The 12456-nt window shown below is 31.9% G+C and overlaps 1 protein-coding gene across 7 annotated transcripts in view; it reads left to right on the plus strand.

The window, feature by feature from the left end:
- Nucleotides 1-12456, plus strand: part of LOC127723054 (PHD finger protein 3-like) — a 75781-nt gene that overhangs the window by 13154 nt on the left and 50171 nt on the right. For all 7 annotated transcript variants that reach the window (XM_052229482.1, XM_052229485.1, XM_052229487.1 and 4 more), the window contains exons 4-6: nt 4661-4932; nt 9873-10014; nt 12202-12252. In XM_052229482.1, coding sequence (XP_052085442.1) covers nt 4661-4932; nt 9873-10014; nt 12202-12252 — 465 coding nt within the window. The remainder of the gene's footprint in view (nt 1-4660; nt 4933-9872; nt 10015-12201; nt 12253-12456) is intronic.

Below are 12456 nucleotides of genomic sequence, written 5' to 3' on the forward strand. Positions count from 1 at the left end.
TTTTGCCCAATACTTAATCTCAAACATCTGACTGAAAGTTACTTCAATATAATACCTACAGGGGACCAGACTTATCACAACCATACGCTCATCCTAACCTGAGTTTACTCCAAACATCTGACCGGAAGTTACTTCAATATAATACCTACAGGAGACCAGACTTATGACAACCATACACTGGTCTTACCCTGAGTTTACTCCAAACATCTGACTGGAAGTTACTTCAATATAATACCTACAGGAGACCAGACTTATGACAACCATACACTGGTCTTACCCTGATTTACTCCAAACATCTGACTGGAAGTTACTTCAATATAATAGCTACAGGAGACCAGACTTATCACAACCATACACTTGTCTTATCCTGAATTTACTCCAAAATTCTGACAGGAAGTTACTAAAACTATTGTTCTTTCACAGAATTCAAAGGTTTCAGATTTAACTTATGTAGAAGAGGATTATTTCCAAGATATAACAATGAACTTTTACCACAATGAAATGAAATACCTAGATTTCCCAGTAAAAAAACCCCAGATATTTCACTGAAATAATTCTTTAATTTATTACTCCTATGATATCCTATAAGAGTAGGTGCTGTCAATGATAATGCATCAGTACACAGTTAGAATGCCTAGGAAAAGATCTAATTCCTCGCATTTTTTACTTTATTGCCTTGCCTTGACAGAGTCAAAAGCGAGACTTAGGTACAGGCCTGGGGTAATGGTAATTTGTAATTGTAATGCATTGTAATATTACATTTTTTTTATGTAATGCAAAGTAATTTGTAATGCACATTTTCTGCATTACAATTACATGTAATGTAATGATTACTTTAGTTAAAAATCAATGTAATGCCTCCATTAATGTACATTACTTTTCATTACAAATTGGTAAAATACATAGAATTGAAGAATATAGTAAAATAAAAAGAAAATATTAACAAAAACAAAAGAAAATATTGAATATCATTATTTTCACAGTTAATTACTGTATTAAATCATTATAGAAAGTTTGCCCTTAAAAAATCTTCTAAAAATAATTATTAAACAAAACTATATAGACGAATGGACAAAATATGAAGATGAAATTTTCATAATTCTATACACACCTTACATGTATTTCAATGAAAGATTGAATATGTCAATCAACATTTTTACACCAAGCTGTGGTTGTTATTTTACCTAATTAATATCAGAATGTTTGGATGAAATCAAATCTTCTCAAATTATGTTTGTCCTCACAGAGCCCTTAGGCATTTAACAAGATAATCCTTTAATTGCACATTTATTATATCCCTTTGAAATCCCTTTATGATGTCTTAATGATTAAGTGATCAATGTTAGAAACAAAATTATATGATAATTTATTTATTTTTCAAGTATTTGAAGTCTATGTCACTAACACTGTATATATATGTACATATACCCCGGTAATATTTATCAATTTCTTATAAAAATCTGTTTTTTAAATGTTTTTATATTGAAAAAGTAATGTGTAATGTAATGCATTACACAGGCAAAGTAATTGTAATGTAATGCATTACATGTGAAAAAAAATGTAATTGTAATTGTAATTGTAATGGAAGAATCACAAAGTAATTGTAATGTAATGCATTACATTGCAATGTAATGGCCCCAGGCCTGCTTAGGTATGCTGTTTCCAAAGCCTTTGGTGGCATCAACGATGTATTGGTTTGTGATTAGGTCAGTTTATGGGGAACCACTAGTGGTAGGGCAATGATATTTGGTATGCAGTTGTATTAGCATTGGCACTATTTATTTACATGTAGATTATTTGGCCAAGCCCCCTCAGTCATGGTCTATTGACTTTGAAACTTTTTTTTACTTTACATGTATTAGTTTGCGATTAAGTCAGTTTATGGGGAACCACTAGTGGTAGGTCAATGGTATTTGGTATGTAGATGCATAAGCATTGGCACCAAGGGTCGGGAAACAGTCATATTTGCCAGTCATGACCTAAACTGAAAGCTATTTGTCCTAAACGGCAGATCTGGATTTATGACAAATTTTATTTTTCTACAGAAATAATTTCTGTCATTTCATTGAGACTGGGTTTCTTAATCGCCATTTTGTGCTTGTTTTTGTTTTGTAATCCCTTTCCTGTAATAAAACTGCCACTCCAGTATAGTATGATAATCCTGAGGGTCCTAATAACTATATTAATGCCTCCAGGAAATATTGGCTAATGATCGCTAATAACTTTTTACCTGTGTTTTTAAATCACACCTGATATTGATCACAAGCTCAGAACTAATATAATATCATAAAGAAGTAAAATTTCCATGAAAACTGTCTTCATTATTTAATTACTTATGGTCAAAGACAATCGTCGATTCTGATTTAAAAATTAAAACTTAATTTCACAAGTTACACATGTGCTTTATTTACTATAAAATATGCTTGCGTGAAATTGTCTTCGGCGGATTAGACACTTAATCGTAAAATGCAAAATGATTTCATGCTATATTAAACGAGTGCAATTGTTATCTGTTATATTCAATTAATTTCAAACACTTTTAAAGGTATTAAAATTTAAAAAGCTGGTGATTTCCTGTCAATTTGATAAACAAAACGAATCCCGGAAATGAATCCAGAATTTCTCGTACTTTAGTATTGTCGCAAAACTACCGGTTTTAATTTCCTCTTCAAAATCGAAAGAAATGTTAGCGATGTCTGAGAAATTTACCATTTTGAGACATTAAAATCATTTCAATTTTAAACTGTTGCCTTCCCCAAACTGTTCTTGAACGTTTTTAGAAAAATGGTAAGTAAATTCATGAAGTAAATGCGTTGAAACAGTCAATACAAGTTCCTTGATGCTATGAATTGAGTGTGATTTGGACAATTTGAAAAAAGGACACTAACTTTTAAGTCATCTCAAAAGGACCGAAATTGTGTGAAAAAATTTCCAGAACCTCGATTGGCACATCTCATTTCCAATGAGATTTTTGGCCCCACCCCCTTAGTCATGGTCTATTGACTTTGAATGTTTTTCATAGTTTACATGACAAAGTTTGTAATTAGATAAGTTTAAGAGGAACCACTAATGTTATGTCAATGCTATTCGGTATGCAGTTGTATTAGCATTTGCTAGTCTCTTTTCCATGGAGATTATATGGCCCCATCCTCTCATCATGGTTCATTGACTTTGAAACTTTTACATTGTGACTTCTTTAATGTAAATATGATAAGTCAGTAGTATTTAGTATGCTGTTTGTCATTTTCATGGAGGTTATTTTAGTCCTGCACATTAAATAATGGTTCAGTGACTTTGAACGTTTTGCATTATACTACCAAAATTACAAAAAGGCAAGACATATCTCTGTGTCAACAGTTTATTTAAGAAATAATTCATGAAAGCCATAGATTTGTTGGAAATTTACACATGGCCTGGGCCGTGATATTCGAAATTTATCCTGAGCGTTAGCGAGGGATAAAATTAATGAATATCACGGTCCGGCCATGTGTAAATTTACAACAAATCTATGGCTTCCATGAATTATTTCGATTCTAATAGGACAAATACGGTCATTAAAAAACTGAAGCGAGGGTGGGTATGCCGTGTGTGTGGCTGTTCTTTTTTACTCTCTGTTAGATAAAGCTAAAACATTCTAATAAATCTGTAGCTTGCATGAATTATTTCATAATCAACCGCTAGAAAAAATGTGCTTAATTCATTTTGTAATTCTTTTAATTCTCAAAACTAACATTTGCCATTTTTAATTTACATGTTTTTTCTCGTAAGCTACCGTCAAATCCAGAGTTGACATTTAGTAACTAAGGAGCCGCCACGTTGACTTGCTGAAATCAGTAAATATGCGAATAATGCAATAAAATAGAAAATAAAACAACACCTACCTCAAAAATCCATTTTAATGTAATATTATACGAATTTCGATGGTTCACGTAACGGAAAAACCTTCAGCTTTAGCGTTTTCATTTGTATGACGTCGTGTTTTGAAATGACTTAAATGGGCCAAAAGCATTAATTGACTTTCGCGGAATTTTATTTTATTTTGATTTTGTAGATTTCTCCGAGCTCTTGTGCATTAATTCTTTTTGCTATGCATCCGAATAAGAATAAAAGTTCTGTAGTCTTTTTTTCAATTGCAGTTTTTAAAACAATAAAATCGGCATAGCGTTTGCAAATAGGTTCCAATACATGTGGATTTACGAGGGAGGTATATTGTAACATCCATTATTATGGATATCTCTGAGTCTGCGCTTAGTATAGATATATCGAGAATTTTATCACTGTTTTGTTTACAAAGAGAAAGAAGCACGTCATATTAGAATTACATTTAAAATCTATGCTATAAAAAAGCATATATACATTTGAAGTCAATGTTATAAAAAAGACATTAACATTAAAACAGCAATGTAATAAAAAAAAAGTAAAATAAAAAAATTACCCAACTCCAAGGAAAATTCAAAAAGAAAAGTCCCTTATCAAGTCTATAAAAAGATACTTTCATTAGAATTCAATGTGATAAAAAAAGATATGTACATTTAAAAATTCAATATGTATACTAGTAGAACGAAAAAAAGAATTTCATGATTAGATTCAATTCAACTCTGACATGGGCTTGATTAGTTATTCCTTATATTATTATACATGTATTAATTAAATTTTTCAGACTAAAGCACAAGATCTTTCAGGTTTAGACCCTCATTTCTCTGATCATGCTTATGCCATACCTGTTAAACGTGTAACAATTCCTCCTGTTGCCTCTCCCCAGTCTCAGATGCCATCGCCAAGGAAAAGGGGCCAGGCAAAGGATGAAGTTATGATTGTATCAGACGTTGGTAATGACGTGGAAATCAGTCAAGAAGAAACAAAAAGTGGGAAAGGCAGAGGTCGTGGAAGGAAAAACTTTGGAGAAATTCCTCTTGGGAATTCTAATAACAGGTAAAAATAAAAACTGGTCAAGATCTGAACCTTTGATTATTTTAATAATGAGAAACTGTCTATGCGATTCATTTGGGAATCAGACTCAATTCAATTATCCCCTTTTCAACTTTCCTGTTATGACTTGGTGACAAAACCTCATGTTATGCCTTCTTCTGCACTGTATACTTGAGGGATGAAAAGAAGAGTTAAAAAATCACCAACAATGCAGAAGTATGAAGTTCAAATTGATTCCTTCCAATCCAATTACTGTTGATTCATATATTTTTGTTACCATTAATATAAGTAGATTGAAAAAAAAATGTAATTTTGTGGATACTTGATTTCAAATACTGCAATCAAGGGTGTGGGTAATTTGTATTATATTGAACAGTTCACCTATACCCTCTGAATCCACGGAAAATAAGTACCTAATAAACATCAATGAATCCACATTATATTTAACATATTAATACAAATAATACAATGTTTCAGTCTAAATTCATTAGAAAGTGTGACCTTCATCTCTACTCATTTTTAGGTTTTTAGCTGTTAGCTGCAAATCTAGCATATTTTTATGCCCCCGCCATCACCGGAGTGTTCATTAAGTTTTACCCTTGTCTGTCTGTCCATAATTGGTTTCCTTTCTAAAACTTATTCACAATGCTTATTACCACTAAACACAGATCAAGTTCAAAATTTGGGTTATGTCACTTTTACTGTTTTCGAGGTTATTCCCCTTTATAACGTTATATGCAAGCGGGGGCATCATATGTGTCCCATGGACACATTCTCCATTTTTATTTCTTACTGTAACCAGTCATTTAATGACTATTAATATATTAAGCATTGAAAAAATAGTTCTTCTTTATTTCTATAAAAATTATAAATTAGCAAAAAAAGTTCTACAAATATAGTGTTCCAGCTTGTTAGGGAAAAGTTGGCTTATTTTATATATTTATAAAACCAATTGCAATTTATCAAGGGAGATAAATTACTCCAAGCAGTACCCTTAGATGAAAATGGAATAACCCACTTTGACCTAGATTATGACCTGTCATAATCTAGGTCTCTCACATGTGGCATACAAGTAAATAAATGTTTTTAAATGTGGAGGACACATTTTTATGGATATTTCCAAGATGTACATCTCTTAGGAATTAATATTGATAGGTAATAAGGTTATAAAGTCATGAATTTTTAACTGACCCCATTTTTGGACAAATAATCACACTTACATGTACATAAGGTGTGTTTGATATCTAAGCACTGCAAGGTTTCTGATAATATGTTCCAAATTGACCATAGACCTGAACTGAATTATTCTCTTTGATTATAAATAATATGATAAAGTATTTGAAATTGTAAGTGGTATATAAGTTAGGTAATCATGGTAATACTTTGGCAGAATTGTTGCTTTACTATTAAGGTTCATCAAAAGGAATTGAAAAATGGCCGTGTTTACACCACAAAATCTACTTTGAGTACAGACAAACTGATGCATCTAGGAAAGTTTTAAGGCATGGCTGGACCTAGATATATAAAAGTTATATGTAGTCTTTGTTTCAGAAAATTAAAAACTTATCTAGATTTTGATGTGCATTTTTTCCAAGTCTGCAGAAGATAGCAAAATAAACAAACACATGAGTTTCATTTGATATGGTCCACTCAGTTACACTGTTTAAATTACCTTTTGTTTGCAGATCGTCTATTGTCCATTTATTGTCCATTTATATCAATACTACTCATAACATTTATTATATGAGGGGAGCTTCTCAAACCTCGTTTCAAACTTAGTTTATTTTTGAACCTTCTGCAGGAATGAAAAAAAAAGAGTAGCAAAATTCAGAAAAGTTTATAACTTTCTGAAACAATAAATGCATTAAAAATTTAATTATCTAGTTCCTGCCATGCCTTTAAAATTTTCCAGGTGCACAGGTTTGTCTGTACTCATAGTAAAATTTGTGGTGTAAATACGCCCATATTAGACCAAAGTTTATGATGAACCTTAAAGGGGCATTAGGTGTCAAATTCATGATCACCGATTTGACTTAAATTCTCATACATGTATTTGATTCTAATATACCAAAACGTAAATTTAAATTACAAAATTGGTTTCCGTTCTCTAACATGTCTAACTTGAGTTTGATCAAGTTTGAAATTTGGTGGCTTCACTTTAACCGTTCTAGAGTTATATATATATATATGCCCCTTTATAAATGCAAAAATTACAAAATTTTTAGTTTCTGTTCTATAACTTAAGTTTGCCTCAACCAAATGTTATGAAACTTATACACAATCATGACAATGCTTATTATCACAAAACACAGATCTAAATTGAATTTTGGTAGCGTCACTCTAACTGTTCTAGAGTTATGCCCCTTTATAAAGGGAAAATTTGCTAAATTTTTAGTTTCCGTTCTCTAGCTTAAGTTTGCATCAACCAAATGTTATGAAACTTATAAACAATGCTTATTACCACCAAACACAGATCAAGATTGAATTTTGGTGTCGTCACTTTAACTGTTCTAGATCTAGAGTTATGCCCCTTTATAAATGGAAAAATTACAAAATGTTTAGTTTTCGTTCTCTAACTTAAGTTTGCCTCAACCAAATGTTATGAAACTTATACACAATGCTTATTATCACAAAACACAGATCAAGTTTGAATTTTGGTGGTGTCACTTTAATCGTTCTTGAGTTATGCCCATTTATAAATGGAAAAAAATGCAAAATTTTTAGTTTCAGTTCTCTAACTTAAGTTGCCTCAACCAAATGATATGAAACTTATACACAATGCTTTTTACCACAAAACACAGATCAAGTTGAATTTTGGTAGCGTCACTTTTATAATCATTTTCGAATTATGCCCCTTTATAAATCGAAAAATTGCAAAATTTTTAGTTTCCGTTCTGTAACTTAAGTTTGCCCCAACCAAACATTATTACCTTATTACCTTAACACTCAGATCAAGTACAAATTTGGGTAGCGTCACTTTTATCAGTCTTGAGTTATGTCCCTTTATAATGTTGTATGCAAGTGGGGGCATCATCTGTGTCCATGGGGACACATTCTCCTTTTATCTTTCTAATAAACTAAACACGTTTAGGGCATGGGTAAGCCATCTTCAGCTAAAGGTCAAGTTAGGATTACATGAATACGGGTTCACCTAGGGTTGAATTATTGACTTACAAGTGAATAATGCATATCAACTATACATATGTAGTTACCAATACAAAAATCCTGTCGGATTTAAGATGAGAAATCCAGATCTTGTTGTAATGTGTGATCTAGTTTATTATAAAGATGAAGGAAAGCAATAAAAAGAATGCTTTTTATGCCACACCTAGGGGCATTATGTTTTCTGTTTGTTCGTCCGTCCGTCCATTCTTTCGTCTGTCCGTCTGTCTGTCTGTACCGCTTCAGATTAAATTTTTTGTCAAGGTAGTTTTTGATGAAGTTGAAGTCCAATCAACTTGAAACTTAGTACACATTTTCCCTATGATATGATCTTTCTAATTTTAATGCCAAATTAGAGTTTTGACCCCAATTTCACTGTCCACTGAACATAGAAAATGATATTGCGAGTGGGGCATCCGTGTACTATGGACACATTCTTGTTTGATATATTAATTGGTTATTTACAGGTTTTTGTTGGGGTTGGTGTTGCTAAGTCTTTAGTTTTCTAGTGGTTTCAACCTAATCTATTCCACAACACTGCACTTTTGATTGTTTGATATTTTGCTAGTAACTGTAGTGTCATGCTAATTCACTACACAGCATATCTCTTTTGATTAATTATTTATTTCTAATAATTTCATAGAAGAGTGGTCTCTTTCGAATCCATTTCTCAACATATATGACATGGTCTCTTTTGTTTGATTGATTATTTGCTAGTATTTCATGTGAGTGTGATTTCATGCTAATCCATTCCAAAACACTGCTCTTTCCGTAGATTAATTTATATTTATTTGCTAGTATTTTATAGGAGTGGGGTCTTATGCTAATTCATTTCACAACACTGCAATATTGATCAATTAATTATTTTTTCGAAAATTTCATGTAATTATAATGTGGTATAATGCTAATCCACAACCAACAACACTGTTCTTTTGAATGATTTACTATTTGCTAGTATTTTATGGGAGTGGGGTTTCATGCTAATACATTCCACAACACTGTTCCTTTGAAATACAATTAATTAACTGCTAGTTTTTCAATGGAGTGTGGTCTCCACGCTAATAGTTTTCCCAACACTGCAATTTTGATAAATTAATGCTGCTTTTTTTGTTCATTAACCATGTTAATCATTTTCTAGTATTAGATAGAAGGATGGTCTCATGCTAATCCGTTCCACAACACAGCTATTTTGTTTAATTAATTATAACTAGTGTTTCATGGGAGTGTGTTCTTGTGTTATCCATTGAGCATCCTTTCTTTTCAAAGAATTTTGGAAACTTTGCTTTAGATTTATCTATTTTACCACACCCCTAATTTCACTGATGATATTTAATGGCACAACATATCTCTGTGTTAAGGATGTTCGTTCCTTTTGTTTTTGAATTTTTATCAGATATTCGGAATCCTCAGGTTTTATCTTTGTAGTGCTAATAAATATTTTGCCCGCTAACACCTACTTCTCTTTTCATAAATTTTTTACATATAGTTTAAAATGCCAAATTTGAAAATCTTATAAAATCCTTGTTATTTTTTCATAGGTTTTAAAAGAAAAAAGGTGCCAATGTTAAATTTATGTATGAAAAATCTAGAGAGAATCATTTCCTGCCAAATTTTCAATGGCTTACATCTCGAAAAAACAAGCACACAGACCCTTCAATTTTTCTGCTTTTTTAGTTCCTTTATTTATATACTTTCAATTTATAACAGTCGTTTAAAAAGCTTGTTATTTTGAAACAGAGTAGCGAATATCTTTTACGCTAAATGATTTATTATTTTTGTAGACGATCCAATAGAATAAGTGATAACGAACAACGAGAAATGGCAGAAAAAATTAGGCAAGAAAATATACAGAAAGAAAAAGAGGCAATGGATGCATTGAATTCAGGACAATTTAGTGATGGTCAAGATGAAACACCAAAAAGGGTACTTAAATAGAAATACTGTGAAACCTGTTTTAAGAGACCACTTTAATGGAGAGCAAAACAGTGGTCTCATAAGACAAGCGGTCTTTAAATACATGTTCAATCTATATAAAATGCACTACAGGGGGATCTAAAATGAATGGTCTTATAACACAGGTGGTCTCTTAAGTAGGTTTGATAATATAAATCAATACATGGAAGAATTGTTATTTATAGTTCTCCTCAAAGAAGGTTAGAAAAGACCTTAGGACTGTTTCACAAAAACATACATGGGACCCAGGGAAGGCACTTCCAAATCTCAACTATGGGTGGGTGTCATCTATGTTTTAACATAGTGGAAATGTAAGTGAAATTTATTTTGCCTCTATAGGTAGTTACCCCATTTTTAAAGTGCCTTCCCTGGGTACCATGTATGTTTTAATGGAACAGCCCCAGTAGTACACTTTGCATATTCATATGTGCATTCACATATTTATGTAAATTTTCTTGGTTTCGGTCTTAAAATTATTTCAAAGGTAATACAGATGACTGATTAGTGGGTGCTATTGATTTGGAAAGACTAGGCTAGCAAAATTTAGTAAATATTTTTTATGCCCCCGCCGAAGCGAAGGGGGCATGAATTTTTACCCTTGTCCGTCCGTACGTCCCAAAGTTGGGTTTCCTTTCTCTAACTTTAGTTTGCCTCAACCAAATGTTATGAAACTTGTACACCATGCTTATTACCACAAAATACAGATCAAATTTGAATTTTGGTGGTGTCATTTTAATCGTTCTAGAGTTATGCCCTTCACAAATGGGAAAATTGCTGAATTTTTCGTTTCCGTTCTCTTACTTAAGTTTGCCTCAACCAAATGTTATGAAACTTATACACAATGCTTATTACTACAAAATACAGGTCAAGTTCGAATTTTGGTGGTGTCACATTTACTGTTCTAGAGTTATGCCCCTTTACAAAGGGAAAAATTGCTGAATTTTTCATTTCCATTCGCTGACTTAAGTTTGCCTCAACCAAATGTTATGAAATTTATACACAATGCTTATTACGCAAAACTCAGATCAAGTACAAATTTGGGTAGCGTCACTTTTACCGTTCTTCAGTTATGTCCCTTTATAACTATATGATATGCAAGCGGGGGCATCATCTGTGTCCCATGGACACATTCCCCATTTATTTTACTCTGATTTATAATAAATGTAGAATATACATAGATACATGTGTGTATAATCATGGTTATGAGATAAAAATGATTGGTTTAGATGCTTGAAAAGCTATATATTTGAAAAGAAATAAATTAATTTAGGAAATATACTTTTTTCTTCAGAAAATGCCTGTACCAAGTCAGAAATATGGCAGTTATTTTCTATTTGTTCCGTTGGTTGATAACGTTTTATTTTGTCCGGTTTTCTGGATCCCCCTTTTTTAAATTTACCTTGGAGTTCAGTATTTTTGTTATTCCTTCTTCACATCCATAGCCAGTGGTCAACATATGGTCACTGCCGTTATAAAAAAATAGGATTTGTTGGATATATGCCAAAGAAATTGCAACCTAACCACACAATTAAGCCATAGACATCTAGAGGTTACCATACAATATAACATATAGTCAAATGTGCACACCACCAAGTTTACCCAATACACAAAATTTACCTTATAATAGATAATTATTTTCATTTATAATGTTGATGGATTGAACATCTTTTTCTGTATTAAGGTGGTACAAAACACCTTTGACTTAAATTAATTTGGCTCGTTTAATTCTCATAAAATTTTGACAAACATATTTACTTTGACCCTTTTACAAAAATATAAAAATTTTAAAAAACTTGAACCACACACTTTATCGGAAAAATTTCATTGGATATATAGCAGTTTAACAAACACTAATTTTGATCATTGAGAAGCTTAATATTTCCTTATCTTTAGAATGTGATTAAAACATTAAACTGATTTTTACAGAGTTATCTCCCTGTAGTGTTATGTACCACCTTAAATGAAAGAAAATGCAATTCACTTTTCGTTTTGTCTAAGTTGAGAGAGAAAAGGGAGAGGGTGAAGTAACTTTTTTTGTTTATGGTTCATGCATCAAATTTAAATTCTTCATACCTAAAGAATTATTTTTTAAAACATTGACCAACGGCCAAATTTTATTTGATTAAGAGGTGATATAAAAAACTTCTGTTTACTTAGGGAAGAGGAAGACCAAAGAAAACAGAGGAAGAGGAAGAGGAGATGAAACAGGTTAACAGGCTATATTTTAAGGTTCAGTCTGATATTATAGTTTTTGTGTAGCCTGTGACGACAGTCGTAGAATGCCAGATAGGGATAACAATCTGGCAGCCCGACAACGTAAACTATTTGTATTAAGCTTCAGTTTTTTGAAGGTATAAGACCTGGATGCTTCATACCTTGTATACAGATACCTCATTTCATAGATCAGTGATC

The sequence above is a fragment of the Mytilus californianus genome, unplaced genomic scaffold (assembly GCF_021869535.1).
Source record: "Mytilus californianus isolate M0D057914Y unplaced genomic scaffold, xbMytCali1.0.p SCAF_13, whole genome shotgun sequence".
Classification (NCBI taxonomy): Eukaryota; Metazoa; Mollusca; class Bivalvia; order Mytilida; family Mytilidae; genus Mytilus; species Mytilus californianus.